The following is a 24,346-nucleotide window of genomic DNA, read 5'->3' on the forward strand; positions in this document are numbered from 1 at the left end:
TTAGTTTTTATACACAAATGTTTATTTCTCAAATAAACTTCCCCTTTAAACACAAGGAATGAAATCTAAATCTTCATAAAGATGGATCCAAAACAAAGTCCCTCCAGCACATTGTAATCACTGTTTTGTTGGTCACTACTGGCTTTAACTGTTTAACATCAAAAAACAAGGACATATTTAAAAAATCATGCTACTGGATACCTAGCTCTGCCTCTGACCAGCTCTACACTGATCTCCAAAATTTTAAAATTTTACATCATGAAATCCAAAGCATTTAACTGAACAACAGCTGTGCATTAAACACAAACAACTGAACAAGAAGATTATAAGATGTAATCAAGTTCATAACGAATATAGGTGTTCTTTTCATCATTATAGATTCTTGGGTAATGTGCTATCAGAGCATCCTGTGATCCAATGTAGATTGAATTATAGATCTTCCAATAGACATCTCTGACTTTCCTGGCAGGGTGAAACAAACCCTAGAAAACAGAACAGAACAAAATGTAATAAAAGCTTGAAGTTCCAAAGTTCTTTTACTGAAATTAATCAAGCATTGCAAAATATGCACTTAATAAATGGCAGGACATACAAGCTGTAGCAGAAAACAGTTCTATACAGTAACAATATACAAACTGTATTTGGAAGAATATACATTGCAAGAGACTTTCACCTTCCTACTGAGGTCAGTATCTTCATGCTGAGGTCCCCATACTGCAAAAGCGTGAAATTTCCTATCTGCAAATTATTACTAAAATGCTGCCACACCTCCTCTGCACTGACTTTAATCCTTGCTCCCCACCTGTTAGGTGAGTTTTAATTCCATAGCCAATACAGCCACTGTCATGTGCAATTACATGGAAAAGGAGCCTTCAGGTTTTACCACCCCATGCACGTTTACAGAAGCTGAATTGCCTAGTGTTGATCTAGCAGTATCAGGTCTAATCAAACACTTTTATAGTGCTGCACTCTTCTAAATCTTTCTTGGCTAGTGACAAATCATGACTATTAATCCTATCCTCTCATTTATTTAGCTCACTGATTACTTGTCATAACCCCTCCCACAGCTAATTTATGCCTCAGTCATTAGTTCACATCGTCAAAATTTGTGAGATGCTTCCGATTTAGATATCAAGGTGCCAGGCTGTTTTAGTGAACTGAAGTTTCCTGCTCTTTCTACACAAGTTCTGTGATGTCATCAGCTATCCCCCTTTACCAAACCCTCTGTTTACTGCCTATTTCCACTATTCACATCTTGGGCACAGAATACTGTGTTTAAATAACACTTTGGGGACAAAAAGATAGTTTTTCCTTAGCTGGAAATCATCTTCAATTGACTTTTTTGTCTCCTGGAAAGAAGTCCTGCCTGACAGCTGCTCCCTGCTGCCCCAGCACACACAAGGCCATACCTGTAAACAATACTGTAACATCCTGCAGGGCCCAATAGCGACTCTGAGGCCCTCCAGAGCCCCCATAACTGCCTGGATGACGTGAGGAGAGGTTTCAAACACATTCGGCCACACGTAGTTTAACAAGTGATTAAGGGAATCTTCACAGCCGAACCCATAAACACCAAGGGACATGTGCTGCACCACAGCACTGGCTGTTTGTCTGTGTACAAGATCCCTGCAAAGAGAACAATGAGTATTAATAAATAAGACCTAGAAGCAACATGATTGGACAAGCATAGTGTTTCTTTTCAATAACACTTCAATTGAAAGCACTAATAACACTTTTAAGCTATACATACTGACAGCAAGAGGCAGAGTATCAAAAATCAGTGAAGTGAAAAAAGACGGGGGCTTTCTGACAAATTACTGCACTCCAACTCCAGAGAAGAATCAACAACAGTAATTATCAAAAAACAATTGTAATGGAAGAAGCCTTGACTTGCTGAAGATACTTTTATAATTTTAGTGTTCAGAATTATTAGTAAAATTGAAGTATATATAATCCAAATTGTTTGCAAATAAGGTCTTCCAAATCATGCTGGTCACTTAAAGCCTTCAACAAACGAGGATAATATACACATTTGCTATAAATAAGGATCAGGTATTTACTTAAAAATATAACTATGGGAAACTGTACCACAGAAGAAGCGCACTCACCTGTCCATTAAAGCATCTTCAAGCAATGGCGTAACAGCATAAATGTAATCTTTTCCCATCTCTCCAATGTATTCAAACAGGAAAGAAAGAGATTTTAACACACCATTCTGGACATTCAGTTCTGGAACTCTGTATTCATTCATGAGTGCAGGCAGCACTGTGAAAGGTGAGCATGTTTCAGCCACAATAGCAATTGCTACTGTAGTACATACTCTGTTCTGCCTTTCTTGTACTTTCAAGTTGTTTAGCAGTGTGGCCAATACATCGTGAGGTCTGGAAGAGACAACATGGGCATGCATGTCAATAGATTCAGTGAGGATTTGGATAAAATCAGTTAAGCTTCAAACAAACGGCAGAGAAACATGGTTTAGCCCTCATGAAAAGTTTAGAGAGCTGGGAAACTAACTGAACGCCAAACATGAAACACTAAACTCTAGAACAGCTAAAGTATTCATTTTCATCGCCAACATTTTTTACTTGATGTAGACTTAGCTTTTTCCCTGCCCTCTGCTCTTCCTCTTGTGAACTCTGGAGGGAATGAGAGCTCCCCCACTATTACTCTGATCCCAGAGGAAATTAGCAGTCTTGTATAAAGCCACAAGCCTTGACAGAGATAGGTTATGTCCTGCATGAAGAGTTACAACTCCTGGCTGCTTGCTCTATCTGCATTCAGTCAGCCATCAGTCACTTATCAAACACGCACCAAGGTGGCAACTGTGCTTCATTCTACCAATGTGCTGACTTGCAGTATGACCTTAGTGGAAACAAACGTTTAAAAATCAATAAAACTACTGATTTGGTGGGGGGACTGGGGGGGGGAAAAGAAAGAGAAGATAAATTATTTAAAGGAGAGTTTATGAAATAATACGAAGAGTGTCTGAATGCACATTACCATATCAAAAATTCATGAGACAACAGCTCTTACTCCCAAATAGGATTCTAACCTTATTTTGTTCAGAAGTGCAATACCCTATGTTAAGAATATGTGACTGTATTCCTCAAAATGAGTAAAACCAGATTTGCACATATAAAATGCAGAGATGCTTGAGTATTTCCCACCAGAAAACTACCAAACTATGTTTGGTAACTGCATGCAGAAGTGGATAAGCATTAAACCAACTCACCCAATAGCTTTTGCAATATAACCAAAGGTGTTCACTGTGGCTCTTCTGATAGCTTTTTTGTGAGCTTTTAATAATTCAAGCAACTCAAAGCAGATCCTCATCCATTCTCTTGCAGAAACATACTCTGCACCTCTGAAAGAGAATAAAGTGAGTTACCTCTTCAGTCATGCAAGAAGTTTTCAAATAAAGCCACAAACTGTAGCACTTATTCATCTGCTATCCACAGAGGTAACAGCTTAAACGTTTCCTTTATTAGGTAATTCAACAGTCTCTGCTAAATACCTCAAGTTTTAGGTACAACTTCAGAAATACCAAGAGATACGACAATAAATACCCAGATGCCAAACTGGAGCTTTTGCTACAATAATTGCCCACAAAGAAGGTTGGATATTTCATCATTACTCAGCTTACCTGTCTGCAATACGCCCAACAAGATCAATACAGTTTTCCTGTACTTTCTCATGTCTGTTCTTCAAAATAGGTGTCAGCCGTGGCAGCAGGTCTTTGATTGGTGGTGTCATCTTGTGCATACCTATTGAATTCAGAGGAATATTTAGTTTACAGCGGTTTTTTTAATTTTGCTCTTGAACAGCCAAGTAATCAATACAAAAACATACCTATAACATTCACAATAGCCTTAAGCGCTCCGAGTATGCTGCCCAGTACTTCAGGATATTCTTCACCCAGGTACTCATACAAAACAACACCCAAGTGTCCCATCAGTTTTTCCTACAATCAAGTAAAAAGAGTTAGAAGGTAATTTCCCCCTCCCCTCCCATTACTATGACCTGCTAGAGCAAATCTGGAAGAGAAGTCCATACCTCTTGACAAGTCTTCATGACAACTGCAGTACGAGAGATCAGGTCGGCCGCCTGCTGCCTGACTTTGGCTGATTTGTTGTTCAAACGCCACAAAACTGTACCACAGATCTGTGGCAAGTAGGGTTTCACTCTTTTACCCAGAGCATTCACCACTGTGCCAAAACCATTCAGCATCACAGAATCCTGAAGGTAAAAACAATAAAGGAAAATCAGACAAACAGCAACACTGCAATTTTACCTAAACTTGTCATAATCTAAAATGGTTTTAAAATGCTAACATTCCAGAGATTGCCTCTGGTTTTCATTGATTAGAACACTGACATCTAAAAAGGGATTCTAAAAATCTAACTCAGAAGCACACATTTCTGTATAACTAACAGTGAGATGGCTTACAGTAACAGTGACCCAAATAGTCCAGCACTAGGCCGTACCTCTGTTGTCTGTTCCTGAAAGGCGTACAAAATACCATCAATGAGCTGTTCCTCCAGTTTATGATCAATGTCTGCTGCCCCCAGATTTCCCATGATCTTCTCAATTGTTTCCATGACCATCTTTCTGTACTGTTCAGCCTCATCTTTCAGATCATCCACAATTCTAGAAATAATTTCTGCTGCTCCAACTTTATTTGCCAGCTCCACAGTCGTATCAACCAACTGAAATACAGAAATATTAAATAAGCAAGAATTAAAATTATGCTTAATAGTTAAAAATCTACTTTCTACATCCTAAAAATAATTTCCCCAGTCTGAGAAACATGTTAAGCCCACTACAAAAAACTAGTTTTACCTTTACTGGAAATCATCCAGTGCTTTTAAGAACATAAGTGGGGTGAACCACCCCACCTAGCAACTGATGAAGACATTCACAGATGTAAAACGTTGTGATAACCTCCTAAGAACCCGTAAATTTTCTCAGGTACACGAATTCTAAATTGTTAGTACAAACAAAAATGAAGTTTCAGGACACAGACAAAAATAAGTACCTAGCCTAGATGAACATTCTAATTTTCGTCTACTGTGAATCATTTCCCAGTTAGAAAAACACCAAAAATACCTGTCTGTAATTTCTTCTGTCCAGTGCCATTCTGTGCTGCCAGAAATGTTTGAAGAAGGGTGGCAAGATTTCTGTTTTAATGTAGTTTGCTTCAACACCATCCGTACCACAACACTGCTTTACCACCTGACAGGAAATAAAAAACCAACCGTGTTAATTTGGTGTAGGGTATGGGGTGGGTGATTTGAGTTTAGAATTGTTTGTTTGGGTTTTTTTTTGCACACATATTCAATATCAATGCTGAACTATCATTCTGACATACCTTCAACACAATTTTTTTCATCTCTTCATCAGGAGACTGGAACTCTCTGATGAGAATCAGCATGACTTCTCTGGTGTAGTAGTTTGCATATTCGGCATCCATGAGTGGAATCAGGTAACCAATCGCCTTCAAAAACGCAGCCAAACCCTATTTAAATGCAAAATATGTCTTTAATAACTCACAGCAGGTACACATCCATTTCAGTTCCAACCAAAGAAAGTATCTTAGATTTACCTTTCCTCTGTGCTGACGTATACCCTTCCACAAGGGCTTCAGGACAGAATCAAATGACTCAATACCATAGGGAGTGGCTGCCTCAGCCAGAGCAGCAATGGCCAAAGCGCTGATGGTGCGAACTTTCTGCTGCTCATCCACCAGCCCTGCAAGAGAGAAGGGTTTAGTACCACCTCTCATACTCGTGTCTTAGGTTCAAATTAGCAAAAACAGGGGAGCAGTGTGAAAGGGATTATCTTATTTTCAGGAATACTGAACCATTATTTGTCTCTATTCGCCTTTCAGAGTCAGCTGAAATGTTTCTCGGTGTCATAGCAACAACAAAACCAGGACTTTACAGTCAGTGTGCCTTACTGAGGTATGGAAAATTTTCCAGATATAAAGTGGGTAAAAAAAAACTCTGTCTGGGAAAGCAGAACTTACCATGCTCAATAATTTCAACCAAGCTCCTGAGATGAGGCAGGATAGCACAACCCATAAGAATAGCAATCTGCTGTACAATCTTGATGCCAGTGTGCCTGGCCTGCCAGGACTTTTTGCTTTTACAGACAGCTTTCAGGAAGGGTAACAGAGAAGGAATGCCCAGAGCAGAGGCAACAACAGCAAAGGCTCGAGCTGTTGTATTTCTGACGTATTCATCCATGTTGTCAATATCAGGTCGCATTGTGGAGATCATTGTCGCCAAACCTGCAGCCTGCAGGACAAAACACAAAACATCCCAACTGGATTTATGAACAGCATAGTTAATTGTTCTGCCATGCCTATAAACATGCAGGTATATGTAAGCTAATTCATGCTTTAATACAGGATGGAGTTTTACCTTAGCCAAGTTTGAAATAATTTCTCTGCCTTCCACTCTAGCATAGTAGTCTTCATCAATCAGCAGTGGTTCAATGACGACAAGGATCTGAAAAAGACAAGTTAATGTTTCTTTTTATCAATACTTTCTATAGAATTTCTAGCCCTATTAGAGTCCATGAAACAGAAATGATTCCATTAATTCAAGCTGATAATGATCAGAAAAAAATTAAATCTATTACTTTTTTTTTATAGCTCTTAAGTTTCCTAAGGATGTGGTCTGGAGATACTACCTAGATCAGGTAAGGTCCCCTCCTCCCTCCAAACATGCACATATCATATTTACATCATGCCTCAATCCTCTAAAGCTTGCACTCCAATCATACTATAATAACTTCCAAGTTTGGTGTAAGAAATATGAAAGCCAAATATGCTTTTAAAAAGTGGTATCATCCTCCCCTGAGATGCACATCAAATGCAGAAAGAGCAAACCAGAGACGAAAGAGCAAACTGAACAGACCTTGTGTACGTATGGTCGGACCAAATCATCCAGTTTGTAAAGAATTCTGTCGATGACTTTGACAAGCAAGTGACGCTCCTGATCTTCGAGTGTTGGGGACATGAGCAGAGGCAGAATCTGATTGAACAGCGGCCCTGCTCCGAATTCCCGAGCTTTGTCAGTAATCTGCCGCAACGCAGCCTGAACAAAAGCAGAAAACCTGCCCATTAGACTAAGGAAACAACACTGAACAACCATGAAACAGGTATTAATAACCAAGTTATATTTTAACTGACTACATCCACAGGCTTCCAAATACTTGCCCCAACCATCACAAAACTATTTCAAGCAATTTCATGCTGATCTGTTAAAACACCAATGTGTGATGACAAACATTGTGTTGTTACTGCCCAGGAGCTCAGTTTTCAAGAGAACCATAACTTGTGAGCTAATACCAGCTCTGTTTGGAAAATAGCTTCACAGCTCTTGTCTGCTTCCAGGCAGCTCGGCGCTTGGTCAATTCAGAGCATTTGCAGAAAAGAGTGCTATTATGCTGCCTAATGCTTAAGGTCAAAACTTAAATAAGAGCTACACTAAGTAACTAATTTAAGTAAGAAGCAAAATCCAGAAAGTTACAAAGCCGTGTAAGCAAAGTTTCTCATAATGGTAAAAAAAAAAAAAAAATTATACAAACCCTACACTATTTAGTGACTGACATTACTGTCAAAAGAGCAGCAGTGCTAAATTACACTGAATAACAAAAAGCCAGACAGATATAGAAGAGGAAGAAAAAAAAGCACTAAACAGAGTGCACTGTTTTGGCTGGAATTGAGCTGATTTTCTTTACAGCCACTAGTACAGGACTGTGTTCTGGATTTGTGCTGGAAACAATGCTGATGACACTGGGATGTTTAGTTACTGCAAAGCAGGGCTTACACAGAGTCAGGGCCTTTTCACCCTCTCACCACATCACTGAGAAGGCTAATTAGCATAAGAAATTGAGATTTCAGAAACTGGGACACAGCCAGGACAGCTGGCCCAAACTTCCCAGAGGGATACTCTACATCATATGGCACCATGCTCAACATACAGGCCAGGAGGAAATCTGGCCAAGGGTCACTGCTAGGGAACTGCCTGGGCACCACTTGGTTGTTAGTGAACAACTGTTTTCCATCTGCATCACTTGATTTCTTGGGGTTCATTTATCTTTTTTTATTGGGCGGGGAGGGGAGGGTAGTGGTTTCGTGCAGGTTTTTTTGTTATTTTTGTTATTTTCCTTAACTATTATTAACAAATCCTCCTTATCTCAGCGCACAAGTTCTCACTTTTATCCTTCTGATTATCTCCTTCATCCTACAAAGGGAAGCAAGGGGAGAAGCAAGCAGCTGTGTGGGGCTTAGTTACCAACTGGGTTTAAACCACATTAGATAGCAAGGCTTAGGAGATCATCTTCAAGAAAATACCAGGACAACTGAAGCTAAACCTGAAAACAAACACCAATTTTTGAAAAACGAGATTACATAAACATGCCTGACAATTCAACTTACCTTTCGCATGGGAGGTGTGCCGTTCTTTATTTTCAGAAGTAATTTCATTATTTTTCTCTCCTTCTGTTCCTCAGGACTCAGAGTCGATTCATCAACATCAACCTATAATAATTCCAGACAAATAAATGGGCATTGCTACACAATCAAAATAAACCAGGGAAGTTAAATCAGCATGAGTGAAATCTCCTTTACCAGCAGCTTGTCGAAGTACTGGATATCATCTGGTTTCAGGAAGGGCAGGTTGCCAGAAGGCTGGTCATTAACACTCTTCATGGTGCGGTCCTCTGTCTGCATGTGGAACCCTGTCATCCCCCCCAGGGGCGTTGGAGTCGCTGTGAGCTTCCGAGCAGGAGTACGGATGGGCACGTAACCAGCTGGGGGAGGGAGAACCTAAAGAAGGAAGAACAAAATTCGGTTTAGTTGCAACAGATATGAAAAGAAGAAGCCATCAAATACAAAACATTGCTTGAAGTTGTAGTTTTCACTTTATTTGTTTGGGGATTTGTGTGTTACTGCATACAACAGATCCTATGTTCCCAGTAATAAAAACTAACCCTGACTGCTTGTATTTGCACTTATCCTTTACTGACAGCATTTCAGAAGAAAACTCACTCCTACTGATAATAAACTACACAGTTTATTACCCAGAGAGCTTGGATAATAAACTGTGAAGTTTCCAAGAATTAAAGAAGCACTTCAGCAACTGAATCAACATACCATACTTGCTGTCTCAGTATTTGTGACCCTCTTCCATGTTTGTCTACATCTGGACTTACCATTTCTATCAGTCCATACAGAGTACATTTCTGACCTTGACAGGCATTTCCAGCACTGAGAAGCACAGTAGTGATTTATGCCTGTGAGATCACCTTTAGACCCCCCCCCTTTCTAAAGGATTTACAACAAACCAGTAACCAAGTCAAACAAGTGTGTACAACCAATAATCAGTAGTTAATGTGAAACATTCTACTTCTGGGGAGGGAAAAAAAAAATCAGTAATCTCTGTTAGGAAAAAACCCTCATTATGGTCTGCTGTATTTCAATTCAGATTAATTACCTTATATCCTTCAGGAAACATAGCATCCAATTCCTCATCAGAAAGTGGTCTGTTTCTCTCATCAATTTCCCTCTCCCAGCGCCAAGCCTGCAGCTGTTCAGGGGTCATGCTCATGATGTGACCTATATTCAAATTTAGAAAAAAAAGTATTAAAAAAATCCCTTTGTATACAGAAGCAGATGACTTGTTTACTTAACTTTTAAATGCTCTCTTGAGTCAAAGTTTCCATAGCACCTGAACTCTGTAGCCAAATAAGATATCAAACTTTTACAGAGCCTTTAATCAAACTTTTTTACCAACTGAACAGCAACAGATATATAACCTTAGTCTTGATTCCCCTCCAGAAATGAGTTGCTGTGGACATTGACACAAAACTTGTGAACTGAGCATACACTGAATGCTTTCACAGAGGCAAGAGAGCATGCTGGGCAGAAGTCTGTTTCAAAAGACAATACAAAAGGAAATGCTTCATTCCCACAATACAAAGTGAAGCCTTAGACAAGGGACTGAGCTTACCTGGTGTAGGGGTTGCCATGTTCATAGCTGGGGTACCAATGGGTGTCTTGCCAGGTGTCAGAACAGGAGTGCTGCCACCCATCTGGCTCGCGGGTGTTTCATCCCAGCGTGACTTCCTTTTGCTCGCTCCCGGGGTTGGTGTCTCACCAATGGAGTCACCACCTCTGTCAGTACGAGGTGTCTCAGCCCAGCCACTGCCATGGCCCGGAGTATCTAAGGGAAAACAAGCCAAATTTTATCAGAAAGCTGAACAGTATATACTCCAACTATACTATCAATATTCAAATCCATTTTCAGTATCTAATTAACAAACAACAGACAAAAAGTAAAGACACCTTTGCTAAATACTTATAAAAAAAGAGGTATTACACTAAAAATATCCAACCAACAACTTTGTTTTATGAGAAAAGTGTCATCTTCTTGCTGAACTTGAGCATAAAAATGTTAAGATTCAAAAAAAAATAAGAGAAATTACTTCAATATTCTAGGAATTGAACAAGTTGCTCCATGTACTCCCTTGATAAAAGCATTAGGTAACAAGTGTTTCACTGTTCTCTGCCACAAGAGTCAAATTCAAATTAGGCAGGTGAGATGGTTCTCAAATTTGTTTTAATAATAACCTCTTAAAAAACCACAAAACAATCAAAAAACAACAAACACAAACATATTATGAAAAGTAATTCAACACGTGCTCCTTGACTATGTCCTTTATGCATTAAAATCCCAACCTGCAGCAGTCATTAGATATGAGAAAACTGTGGTTCTGTATTTGAGCCAAGACACTTTCATGGATGCCACTTAAGCACAGGCAGAACCCAATGCTGACAACTCAGACAAGAACAACTCCCCGCATCAACCACTAGATGTCAGAATATAACTACTTCTTGCCTGGCTTTGGAATTCACCGTTTACTTAAGGTGAAAACTCAGTCCAATGAGCCATTCCAAATTAATTATACACCTCCCAGTTCGCCATGAATACCTCTTTCTGTTTTGGGGGTTTCATCCCATCGATTTTTCCGTGCACTGGAAGTGGCACCTCCATGGCCTGGTGTTGCATGACCAGGCGTGTCCCGGCCGGGTGTGGCAGCTCCTGCTGGTGTATGACTGGGAGTTGGATCCCAGATCTTTGAGCCTGGGGTGGCACCTGGAGTTTCACTACCCTTTGCACGGCCTGGAGTTTCATCCCATCGCAGAGATGGGGTGTGTCCAGGAGTCTAGAAGACAAAATCAAAAGTATCAGTATCTCATCCTTTACAATAAAAGACTGCAAGTTGTTCGTAAGTACAATAAAGCACTTCTGACACTCAAGAGGATTAGCACTGATAATGTCTTCTGTAGAAAGCTGATGAGCACTAGGTCATTACCTCTGCTTGATCCCAGCTGGACAATTTTTTAGGTGTAGCACCGGGAGTCTGATCAGCTGTCTGATCCCAACGCCGTTTGCGTTTTGAAGGTGGCTGAGAAGCGGCTCCATTGACGACTTTAAGCTCTCCAGCTTTAGCTTTTTCAGCTAGTTGTTGCCTAATTTCCCTCTGTTCAAAAGCACAGAAAGAAAAACATAAGAACCCTTCAAATTGTACCTTTAAATGAGTTTTTTTCAATAGCTTTTTATGAGGTTTTGCTCAAATAACCTGCAATTAGCTACTGCTTTTATTTCAAGGCTGTTCTTTTTCTCAAATTCTTCTATATTAACAGAGCAGCTGTGTTTGAGGGGCTGTTTTTAAATTAGTTTTTCAATAAAAGCCATTCTCACAGCAAATGCACAGAGAATTTTTAAAGCTACCAGTTTCTGTCACTGATAGGTATAGGCCTTAAGACCATTACCCATCTGTTTCAAGTAAGTATCACTTCAATAAATTAGAGGTGGATGACTTAGAAAATATGTTCATGGGAGCTACATCCCATGACATAAAAAAATGCCCTGAAATTCTAATTTTAAATCCTGAGATGATACTGCTATAACAGCACACTAACAGAGACTGTTTTGCACTTATCAGTGGATCCATAAGCAGTAATACTGTCAAAACTATGAACTAACTCCGCACTTACGGTAAGGTAAATCAATGTTAGAAGTCACTACAAGGTCTTGCCGTCATTAGCAAGATGGTACCGTAAGTATTACACAACAAATCTGTTTATATTACCAGTATCATTTTAACTATTAAAAGAAATTTTAAAGCATGTTTTTGGGTTTTCTTTTTTTATATATATTTAAAATCAAATGCCAATCTTATACCCAATTTCAGTACTGCAACATCTGCTCTAGGTACCTCATCAAAAGCCTTTTAAAACCTCCCTGGCTTTTCTATACATAGACCTCACAAAAACAAACATCTCTCACTGAGTAATTCTCAGTTACTGTTAGATTTTTCTTCTCTCCTCCTCTGAAAGACAAAATACAAGAGCAAGTCCAAGCTCTTAAAAGAAATCCAGATTAAAATATATTTAGACTATTTTTCCCTGCATTGCTTAAGTATTACACAAAACAGATGGTTTTTAGAACTTTCGTTTTTAAATTCTACTGACTTTCAACATATGGAGAACATGATTTTCCAAAGAAAGGGGCTTTTAAGTCAAGAGAATTTATGTTCCCACTTTTTTAACATGCTTTCAAAGGCTGTAATGGGAAACTCGGTCCAAATGGAAAACCTTCCCCTCCACGCACCTCTTCTTTTGTTAAATGCTGTTCACGCATAACATCCATGTATGTTCTGGCATTCATTTTAGGGTCTGGGGTCTTCCCTCCTGCAGAAGAGAACAGCAACAGGAATGGAGCACAATGAGTACAGGATAAGCAGAAACTATGGACTTCTACTGTCCTGCTCTAGTATTATATTATTCCATGATCATTTAATTTTACTTTTTGATCGAAAATTTTTAAAATTACATGTATCTTACGTTTATTCAGTTTGCTGAATCAATTTAACCTGTTTGAACACAAACATAACTACTGCAGTTTCAAACAAATATTTTAAAGCCGATAAAAATGATAAAATGACAACACAGTTAAGAGTCTTCAGAAGTGATGGGTTCCTGGGTTGCTAATCCGGAATACGTACACTTTCGTGCCTTTGTCTCCATCAGCAGTTCTGACTTCAAGCAGCAGAATAGAAGCCTAGAAAATTATCTCTTTACCATTAGTAACACTTTGGAAAGATATTTATAATCAAAACATTACCTTGTGTAAGCTGTTAAATCCTACTTGTTATCTGACTATAAATAACTACTGCATACCTAAGTAATGTTTAAATTGCTTTATCATAAAGACCCATTTATAAGTTTGACAAATCTGGACATGTCTCACAGACCTTCTAGTGTCATATTGTAACAGGGCTTCATTAAAAATAAAAATAAAACAAAATAAAAAACCCCAAAATACTTTTGATGACACTTTCCCCCTCTTCTCCTCTCAAGGGACACTTGTGATTGGGAGCTGAATGCAATACAGTACATACACCACCACAACAATACTCACAGGTAATGGGTTTTGTACACCATATGTTGTTTTATGCTCTGAATCTTGCATTAATTCAATATTTAAATACTTTAAAAGAAGCCCAACTTTAGAGAAATGAGACTTGTCAAGAAAAACACTTTTCTTTAAGAAAAATGTGCAGATTTGCTATACAAGTGGTATAGCTATTATACTTTAGGGAAAAAAAATAAACTTCTTAGACATTTCTATGCTGAAGATCACTGCCCAATTGGCTGTGTCTTTCTGACACTAGCTTTGATAGGACTTTCCTTTGGAATACTTTTTCACCATAATCTACACAGGATGTGTTGAACTGCACCCTTAAGAATGCAGACAGGACTGGCATATAGCAGTACTGCTGTAGGAAAGAAATTAAGGACAGTTAGTATGGGCCTGTGAATTCTGACAATACATGTTTATATCAATTACAATTAAGCAAGTAAAATAATTAATATCCCTATTAATTCATGCAGGCTGAAATTCTCATTTGTAAAACCTGCAAAATAGCTACTAATTTTCAGCCAACAGGCACCTTATTGCCACATGTGAAACTCACTCACCTGAAGAAAATTTCAGACCCACTAACACCCCTTCTCCTGACTTGCATTCTAAAATTATCAGAACAGACTTGAACTATTAATAGTATCAAAGTCTTATATATGCTTTTGCTTCTTTTCTTTAGCTATACCACCTAAAATTTACATAGGATGGTAAGAATTAGGTGCTCTACTAGCATTTTAAAAGCAGTAACCCTGTAAATCTATAACTTGGAATGAAAACTATCAAGGTACTGAATGAATCTGAGCACTCAATACACAAGTTGTTCAAAGTACAACGCACAACCCAAAACGAAATGAAAAGAGAAACCTTTAACCCTTTGTGTTTCTATGGCAATGGCTCATTGACAATTTTCTTGTCCTTCTACCTGGAAAGAAAACTCGTATTATAAAGATGAAGAATATGGCATCTAAATTTTCAACCAAATCTCTATGAAAAGGGGATGTTTAAAACAAAACTAAGTTTATAAGCATGCCAACAGAAATCAAAGGGCTAAAGACAATTAAAGACAAAAATTCCATAAAGGGTATAGAAAAGCCAAAATAAATTACCATCTGCAAAAGGATCAAGACGCTCAGGGGAAATTATCATCATCCGCCTGTGCTTTTTGTACTCATCTTCCCGATCTGCAATCTTTTGAGGACGGTGCTCTGCAAAAGGATCATACTAAAAACCAAGAAAGCCTGTTAGTCACACGTTTATGAAGACTAATACGAAAAGTGTCTGGTACTGTATTCATTTTCAGTATTATTAAAAAGACCTGCATTATTTTTTGCCTCAACTATGCCAGAAATGTCAAAACACTATACTAACTTAAATTTTACTTCTATAACTAGAATTTCAGTTTTTTTAAACACAGAAGTTCTTATAAATTAATTTCTGATAAAAATTCCGTATTTCAAGAGTTTATTCACTTGTTACCAAAGCATTTCATGCTGTCAACCTTTCTCTCTCTTTTTGCAGGGTGACTTAATAATACTTCTTGTGCTTTTAAATTTTACATAAAAGTACTCCAGGAATATAAAACTTAAGTGATTACATTTTCCTTAAAAAATGAGAAGTAAAAAAGGATATTAAATTAAAATAACTGGGAAACTTAATAAAGTATCTGATTTCGGTTTTTAAAAATTTCAGTAGTTCAGTTTCTATATTCATGTTGGCCTTACATGCACAAGAGCCAATCTTTATCACCCAGTAGAACCCCAAACTAAAGCAGTAACAAGCTTACAGCAACATTTAAAAAACACAGCTCTTTACATACACCTTATATTTCCAGGAAACACAACCTGCTATTAGCACTTCTTGCCCTCAGTGCTTACAAGAGTATTTTACTGTGTCGTCAGTTAAGACCCGTACCTGTTCAGTAGACTGTGGTATGTCATTAAGCAATGCCACCGGAGCATGGTATCCTGGCTTCTTCTGGCCAAGCAAACTTGTGGAAGGGTAGTCATCATCATCCTGTCAGGGAAGACATAGTGCATTTGTCATGCTGGTATTATATTTAGATAAACTAACATCAAATGAACATGCTGTGGTCATAAAAAAGATGAAAATGGACAAGTAGATGAGGTAATTTCGAAATTTTAGCAAGCTTTCTCATGTAGCTTTTCTTATTATTCTCAGACTGGTGAATCAGATAAACCTGCTCACATCACTAAGAAGGCTCAAGTATTCTTCAATATGCTACATTTAATCAAGTAAGCTATCTACACAAATTAAGATAGAAAGGCTGTATTTCATATTAGCATTACCATTACAGTTCCCTAGTTGGGCACGTGAGAAGTGATGCAGAGATATTCAAACTATTTTTCATACAAGTCACCTATACATATATGGAACAAGACTTAACAACCCCATAAAAAAGCTTCAGAAACACAGAAAATTTTGGAGAGATTCATATTATTTAGTTATACTCACTCAATCACAATGGCAATAACAAGCGCTTGCTTTTGCTATTTTTTCATATCAGTAGTCAATTTCTATTCAATTATTTACAGCAACCCAAAAGAAAAACTGCTCATAAAACCATGAAACTCTTTCAAGTGAGCCCCAGAGTAATGGAATTTTTTAATAAGGCATCCTTCAAATGCTGTAGATGACACAAGTACATGGCTGAAATAACACCTCATGTATCCACTAGTACTAAACTAAACAATCTTCCTCATTCTTAGAAATATAATTCTCTCAGTGTAAGACATTGTTGGGGATTAGGTTTGTTCCTTTTTACTCTAAAGAATTTCCACCCCCCCACCCCATCCCCACCCCCCCAAGTTACCAAGGAAACAAAGTGTCATACTTAAGACTTTAACAAAAAACAAAGGGGTGGTCAAAGCTCAGAAGAGGGGGCGATAACTCGAGTTTTGGGGTAGGTAAAGGACAGAGCTTGAGGCAGCTTGGCATGCTGGATTTTTTTGGTGTTCCAGGAGAGAGAGAACACGGCTGAGTTGCTGCTTGCTGCTAGAAGAGTTCACTCTCTCTGGAGGAGTCCAGTCCTGGAAAATCTGCCATCATCTGCTTGCCCTGGAATTCTGAGCTCCTCTGCCGCCCTGCGGGAGCTGGGCCAGCCCTGCCCCGCTGTCGTGGTTCCATCAGCGCTGCTCGTCTGCTACAGCGTGACTCAGATCCCCCTGCCTGCCGGGACACCCTGCCCTGCCGGGACATCCTGCCATCTCAGCTATTAGCCTGAGACTTCTCCACTCTTCCCAGCTTGGTGCTCTGAGGATCCTACAAAGGCACTGAGACCAAACTGCCCTGGGCTTTTGTGAAGCAAAGCCCTCGAGGTTCTTGGTACTGTTTTTGTTATTAATGCTGCAGTTGTTTTCTTTGTTATACATACTAGTAAAGAACTGCTATTTCTATTTCCAAAATCTTTTGCCTAAAAGCTTTTAACTGCAAATTTATAACTGAAAAAAAAGGGGTGGTGGTGGTGGTGGTTTACAGTCTCCATTCCACGGGAAGCTCCAGCATTCCCTGGCAGATACCTGTCTTCCCAAACCAAGATAGATATAGTTGCCTATATACTTAAGATAAGGCCTATAGATCTCACCCTCCCTGCAACCGAAAATATGGTCCAATGTTTAACATAAGGTAATCTGACAAGCAAGATACATAAGGAGAACACAACACAGTGAAAAAGCCAATTTTAAAAACAGCTTTGAAATTTGAACCAGGAATCTTACAACAGTCACTAAAGTTTGCTGGCTGAAGTTTTATTGAATTTTTTACTGTAATTTGTAACTCTGGCAGTGGTAACAGAACAAAGTTAATGTGAGCATTGACTGGAATAATTAAGTACCAGGCCAAACTTTTTGCCTTCTTCTTGGGCCTACAAGGATCCCAAAGCAAAATTCATTAAGTATAAGCCAGAACTGAGAAGGACTTGGGGGGAGCTGGTGGAGGGGAGGCTGGACATGACCCAGCAGTGTGTGATTTCAGCCCAGAAAGCCAAAAGTGTCCTGGGCTGCATCCAAAGCCCCATGGCAGCAGGGCAAGGCAGGGGATTCTGCCCCTCTGAGATCCCACCTGGAGCACTGCATCCAGCTCTGGGGGCCCCAGCACAGGGAGAACAGCGACCTGGGGGAGTGACTCCAGAGGAGGCCACCAAGAGATCAGAGAAATGGAGCATCTCTCCTTTGAGGAAAAGCTGAGAGAATTGGGTTTGCTCAGTCTGCAAAAGAGAAGGCTCCAGGGTGACCTAACTGCAGCCTTCTAGTACCTGAAGGGAGCCTGCAAGAGATCTGGAGAGGGACATTTTACACAGGCACAAGGACATTTTACACAAGGAGAAATCACTTCTAACTGAAGGAGAGTTAGACTGGATATTAGGAAAATAATTCTATTCTGAGTGGTGAGGCCCTGGCACAGGTTGCTCAGAGAAGCTGTGGATGTCCCATCCCTGGAAGGCTGGATGCCGCTTTGAGCAACCTGGTCTGGTGAAAGGTGTCCCAGCACATGGCAAGAGCGCTGGAACAAAATGGTCCCTTCCAACCCAAATCCTTTCATGATCATGTGCTTCCCAGATAAGACATACTTGGTCCCTTTACTACAGCTTTAATGAAGACTGGTTTTACTTCAAGCAACATGACTAAGAGTTACTCACAATCAATTCTGAAATAATCACATTATGCCTTAAACAAATAAAATCACTTACATCTTCCAATTCAGTCGCTGCGATAGAAGTGACATATCCAGCAAATCTGCTGTCACTGCCACCATAAATTTCTTGATCGTAATATCCTGTGGAATCAAGGCCTACTCCTTGTGCTTCATCAAGAGCAGGCTTTTTTCCTTGAATTTCTCGAATTTGTGCTTCGATATCTAGAGTAAAGACACACACACAAAAGTCATGTTACACATTCATACAAAATGTAGCCGTCATCTTACTATGTACAGCACACTAGTTTTTTACCCAACCAGAAAGATTATCACTAAAAAACCCCCACATATGACACACAAAACTATAAAATCATAATTCATAAGCTGGTATTCATAAACAGCTTTTCCCCATGTGATCCAGCAGAGGACTTTAACTGTATGGCTCAAAGCTAACTATTTAACTCATGTTAGCATATTTCATCTTCTGACAGAGGTAGAAAACAAGGTCATTTACACCACAGCAGTATTTCTCAACACTACACTAACAAAACACTTTCACAACTGTAACTCTCTCATTTTAAAAAGTCTTTCACAATGTTATCACCAATTTTGCTAATTTAAACAACTTTGTTCAAAAGAACTGCTGCACAGGTTCTCAAAACTGAGATTTAACAAAACAACACTGTATTGTGTTTTCTAACATATTGCAAAGCTATACTATCTTTGAATAAGTGAATAAAAACCCAACAATAATATGCCACTGGGTAACAAGGTGATAAAAAAACCCAAAACTTAGGACCAGTTTCTTTTCACTTTGGCAGCTCAAATGTTATCTATGCATCATTATTCCTGCCTGCAGCACCATCTTTGAAGACTACTATTCTTCTGGATAACAAAACACCCTTCAAATGGGACAAATGGGAGCTTTGTCATTCTTGTACTGCATCAGGATCTGACTCTAATCAACTCTGGTGGCCATCTTCAACCTTAGAAATCTGCTACTTTCAGAAAGAACATTAACTTCTTAATCCAAAAAACAAGGAATGAAATTAAACCATGCCTTCCTCCCATCTGTTGTAAAGCAACACAAAAATAAACTGCAGTAATCCAAGTACCTACAATAAAATGTAACTGTAGGTATATCGAGGCACAGCTGTGTAAAAAATATTATTGTTTGCATGTGAATTTTGAGCTCACATGATACGGAAAGACAATTATCCATACCATGTAAATTTCTCTAGATCAAACTATTACTTTAATGGTCAAGAAAACCCCCAAAAGTTGCATTTCTTGGCTGCAGGAATACAAAGGATCATGCTTGAGAGGAAGAATTGGATGACATGGTCTCAAAAGACCCTTTCAACACCAGTAATTCTGTGATTCACCCTCTCCCACCTGAAGTGGTATTGCCTGCTCTATTAACTTAACAGAAATCTGTCAAATTTACAAAAAAAACACAGGAAATTTTGTTCATAAATAATCCTGAATCTTGAGTATTCAATAATTGTTCACTATTGTTGCTCACTTCTCTTTTGAAGATGAATAAATTTGACACATTTTTGCCATCAAGCCACCTTCCAAAAGACACTATGCAATGTTACACAACATCTGCAAGGAAACCTGACAAAAAATAAGAACACTTTTTTTTTAAAGCTAAGATTATTACTAATGCAAATTATTGGATCAGAATTGCTTTGTTTAAAAGTTTAAAATGTCAGCACTGCAAACTTCAAGCCTTAATGTCACAGAGGGTTCCTTTTCTTATCACAGACTGCCACTAACCAAAAAAAAAAAAAAAAAAGGCCCCAACAAAACCACAAACCCACTGTAAGCCAAATTATGCCCCCTGTACAAAGGCATGTTCTCTAGAGAGGCAACTCAATGGACAAATCTTTGCCATGTAGCTACGAGTGAGAACAGCAGGGCTAAGCAGGACTAAATGTTCACTTACTGAGAAAGAAACAGTGACTTCATGTGAAGCAATGTAAACCTGGCAGCAAATCAGCAATTCCTGCACTGGTCTAGTGAGGAAAACCAGCAGAAATGTGTTTCTAAACTCATCAAGAGTCCCATACACAGAGGATGGACTCTAAAGGTTGATAAGGAGAATCTTGCTGCAGCCACTTGAGGACTTCCACTGAACTTTTGCAGCTTTCTAGAGCAGAGTAGCTCAGACAGTCACCTCTGTGTTACAGAAACTCATGATGCCTTAAGCTCATGAGAAGCTGAAAGCTCACAAAAACCTTACACTGCTGGCCATGAGCACCTCCTTAATCCTGCCTGCAGGTACATCCTGCTCCCTCTAAAATCCTGCACAGCCCAGGGGTTTCCTGTGAGTCCAGAACCTGGAACACATTGTTCCCCTATGTGCCGGTTCCTGGAGAAGCAGCAGAAAGAAACTACTGCCAAATTTAGGGATCTTTCTCTTGCCCACAGAGGTCTCTGATCACCTTCAGAGGCACTTCAGCATCCTCTTAACGTATTCCACTTCTGTGGAATCATCCTATGGCACGGCTACAGAGCCAGTGCAACTCAAGTACCTTCTCCACACATTTTTTTAGTTATTTCTGTTTCTCCCAGAGAGCAGATGAAACTCCTGCTTCCTTTTGCAGCCTGGTGCATTGCAGTACTGGGGTGGAAGGGAATACCTGGAGCTTCTATCTCTACCAAGGACAACACTACCAGCACTGAATGGCTGATGTGAGAGTACAACCCCAGTTTCCCTTATCTGCAGAGAGCAGTAAGTGGAATGACAAACACTCTCCCTTCTTGAGGGGCACACTAAACATCCTGAACATCCACAGCTCTTCAGTAAGTAACCAACCTGAATAGGAAAAAAAGCCTCTGGATCCTGCCTGCAGCCTCATCCTGCCTTACCATCACCTGTTCATCAACCTGGCCATACAGCTGGAGCACAGAACACTTTGACAAGTCCCCTGCACTGCAGGACAGGCCAAGGACAGGCCACAGAGACCTGCTGGGGCACGGCCTCCCACCTCTACTGCCACCAACAGAGTGACGTAAAACAATTCAAGGACTTCTGCAGTAAAAGTGTCAATACAAAAATATTTTCCTACTGATAGTCCTTATCAACACTTAACATACCAAGGCCTTGTCCTCTAACATTATTTTTAAAACAGCTATATTTCATGAACAGGGTAGAGGTCTCATTCATTATTGGCCTTCTCCTTTAAATTACAGGGATTACATCTGCTGGCAGGGTAAGGAGCATTCTCATTTTCCTACAGCAAAACCTGCTGAGTTATCTATACCAAAAAACACAGTCTATATAGGCACAACGGACCTTACTGACAGCCACCCTAATTTTTAACTAATGCCACACAGCCTCCAGGTGCCAGTTTCAATGAAGCACTCTAGAGAGAACACCCCACAAAACCCCTTGATCCAGGCCTGTAGCCACAGGCAGCCTGTGTTTGGAAAGCATCAAGTATTCAGGTAGAAAACACTATTCTGACATTCAAGATGTGCCAGGCAGCTTCTAACTTGCACTTCCTTGAAAAAGCTCACACCATCTTTAACAAAGCTCCTTAATAAAATGCAAATTAAGAAAGAGCAGTCACAAAATTTAAAGATACATTGTGCAAAGGAAGCTGCTTGTTGAATGGCTTAGTCAAGCAGGATATAATAGAAACTTCACTCACAGAGAAACAGAAAAGGGAGTGGGATATAGGGGGGGGGAAAAAAGAGGAGGGGGATAATATTCTACCAATCATTCCCTTTCTGTATTTTACTCTATTATTTATATTTTTTGGTATTTTAGCTGAAGTAACTTGAATGTGCAGGTGATTTGAAACACATCACATATGCTGACTATTTTTGAAGTCAACACACACGAATTCGAAGTCTCTGAACGTTTAGCTCAGGGAATTTCTCTAAGAATGTGCTCTGTTACCACACATGTAGTTCTGCTCTAAACGTTACAAAAAGAATGAGAACCCTGTGCTGGAGAAGTATTTTACAGAGTAAACAGGTTCTATGTTTTCATTTCTTATCATATTTTTGCACATTTAGTTTGCTTTTGCATAGTTTTATGCTTAGCTACTTTAGCACTCTCACACATTAGATCTATTATGTTTGAAGATCTCTGCTCTTTTCTGGGCAAGAAGAAAACAGTAAATTAAAAATGACCTTCAACAGCACTAAAAGCTCACATAGGTAGTGGGGCTTTATAAGCTGCCACTTGAAACTTTACTTTTCAGCCTCAAACACAGAGTTCCTCTTTAACTGTGTCGCTGACACAACCTCCAACTGCCTCTTTCAAGCTGTATCTTGAACACATCAATCAATAAGTATTTAACAAACAGTACAAATATATTAAAAAATACTTTAAGTCGATTTAGTGACAAACAATTCGAAAGATTAGTGAGGAACTGAAAAAAGGACAGAACTTGGAAGCAAAACAATCAAGCTGCTCAGCTAATGCCTGCGTGCTGGGAAAGACCCTTATGTGATCATAGCTCGTTATACACATTTTTATTTAACTACCCTCCCCCTTAAAACCTGTTCTGATACAACACTAATCAAAACACACGCATCTGGAAGCAAGTAAAAACATGTCAATGTTTTCACTAAAGTCAATGCATCATTTGCTCCAATAAATAAGCAACTTCAGCTCAAAAAAAGGAAAAAAAAAAAAAAGAAAAAAAAAAAACAACAAAAAACCCTACAACAAACCAAATATCAGTAATTCTATTTTATGACAAAAATCTCTTCAGGTAGTAGGAGAAGCAGAGCACTGCGATGGGTAATATTCACTTGGCTACTATCTCACACAACCCTTATGCATGTCACACCATGTAAACAAAGGGCAAAAATTTCTGTAACTATACCAAAATACCCTAGAACTCTAAAAGAAAAAAACCTTGTACAACAGTTTAAAGCTTTTCTTCATCCCTAAGATCAGGTCAGGTCTGTAGTGTTAAAGACTGCATTAACCCAACTTCCACGGGAGATGATGGCTTTCCACTTGAAAAGCTTTTTTTCAAGGGCAAAAGTGAAAACCTAAAAAAGGACAATGAATACCTGGAAGCCCTGCCTACCTCACAGTGCACAACCACCACCGAGAGGTAGTTTTCAATTACTGAATTACGCACATAAATTAAGACAAAATACAGCAGACCAACTCTCGTAAAAAAAAAAAAAAAAAAAACACAAGTGAAAAATTCCAAAGCAAAAACACAGAAGCAGTGTAATTCTACAAATTATTCTTCGGTGCCCAAAAATACTTAGGCGCAGGGCAAGCCGCAGTCAATGCCCACAAAGAGAGCTTTGATTCACACAGAGAAGAGCTGGAAGCAGCAGCGCACACAGGCACACGGCACCTCCGAAAGAACACACGGCCTGGGAAAGCCCTGACCGGCTAAATCGCTCCGAGAGCCGCTTTCCTACGTCAACAGCCGGCCGCAGGAAGTCTGTGTAAAATGGCAGCTCAAACGCTCCACAGACCTCACGATCTTTCCCCTCCTCCGGGGCACTTTCCTCAGCAAGCAGCGCGGCGCCTCAGCACCAGCTCGGGCCGCGCCGCTTTGCAGCGGGCAACAGCCGTTCTCCCGCCCTCTCCGCCTCCTGTTTACCGAGGCCAAAGGGCTCGGCCAGGGCAATAAGCGTGCGCTGTTGGCATTTCTGATGCGAAACTCGCATCGGCACCGCGGGGTTTTCACAGCGCACCGCCCGAGGCTCGATGAGCGGAAGGAGGCCGGGGGCGGGGAGTTCAGCGACCGAGCTCCCCCTCACGGGCCTGCCTGCCGCTCCGTCCCACAGCACAGCGAGAGCTCCCCCTCATGCCCGTCCCCCGCCCGGCCCAGGCACGGTGCTGACGAGCGCAGCCGCCATTACACACAGGCCCGGCCCGCCCGGCCCCCGCCCGACGAGCCGCGCCGGACGCTGCCCGGAGCCGGGGAGAAACACAAGCAGCTGGCGATGCCCAAGCGCAGCCCTAGCAGGCGCGGACAGGGGGCCTTCAGGGCTATTTTTACCTTCGTGGGTCTTGGCGATCTTCGCCATTTTGTGCAGCGCCAACGACGCCGAGGCGGAACTGGCTCGGCCCCGCCGCTTCCGCCACACGGGGCCGCCAGAGCCAGCACTGCGCAGGCGCGGCCGCTGTCCCGCGGGCCGGGGGCAGGCCCCGCCCACCGCTTGATTGACGGCGTGTCCAGCCAATGGCCGCGCTGAGAGCG

The 24,346-nt window shown here is 40.3% G+C and overlaps 1 protein-coding gene across 3 annotated transcripts; it reads right to left on the bottom strand.

Moving 5' to 3' along the window:
* On the bottom strand, positions 1-24,286 carry SF3B1 (splicing factor 3b subunit 1). Of its 3 annotated transcripts, XM_066322571.1 has the most exons (25): positions 24,146-24,285; positions 18,205-18,371; positions 15,411-15,512; positions 14,606-14,720; positions 12,687-12,766; positions 11,386-11,553; positions 11,001-11,235; positions 10,020-10,232; positions 9,504-9,625; positions 8,639-8,836; positions 8,447-8,548; positions 6,921-7,100; positions 6,423-6,509; positions 6,026-6,296; positions 5,603-5,748; positions 5,369-5,515; positions 5,107-5,232; positions 4,485-4,706; positions 4,054-4,236; positions 3,850-3,961; positions 3,644-3,764; positions 3,233-3,364; positions 2,109-2,381; positions 1,410-1,626; positions 1-482 (listed from the first exon to the last, which is right to left on the bottom strand). In XM_066322571.1, exons 1-25 carry the CDS (start codon positions 24,171-24,173, stop codon positions 324-326), a joined length of 3,906 nt encoding a protein of 1,301 aa, XP_066178668.1. In that variant the 5' UTR covers positions 24,174-24,285; the 3' UTR covers positions 1-323. The 3 variants fall into 3 exon arrangements, 2 of the variants coding, with proteins under 2 accessions (XP_066178668.1, XP_066178669.1); XM_066322572.1 differs by lacking the exons at positions 14,606-14,720; positions 15,411-15,512; positions 18,205-18,371; positions 24,146-24,285 and adding an exon at positions 13,081-13,780; XR_010743980.1 differs by lacking the exons at positions 1-482; positions 1,410-1,626; positions 2,109-2,381; ... (14 more) ...; positions 10,020-10,232; positions 11,001-11,235 and adding an exon at positions 13,081-13,136 and having other exon boundaries at positions 11,492-11,553; positions 24,146-24,286.
* Positions 24,287-24,346: the final 60 nt, after the last annotated feature.

The sequence above is a fragment of the Sylvia atricapilla genome, chromosome 7, assembly GCF_009819655.1.
Source record: "Sylvia atricapilla isolate bSylAtr1 chromosome 7, bSylAtr1.pri, whole genome shotgun sequence".
Taxonomy (NCBI): domain Eukaryota; kingdom Metazoa; phylum Chordata; class Aves; order Passeriformes; family Sylviidae; genus Sylvia; species Sylvia atricapilla.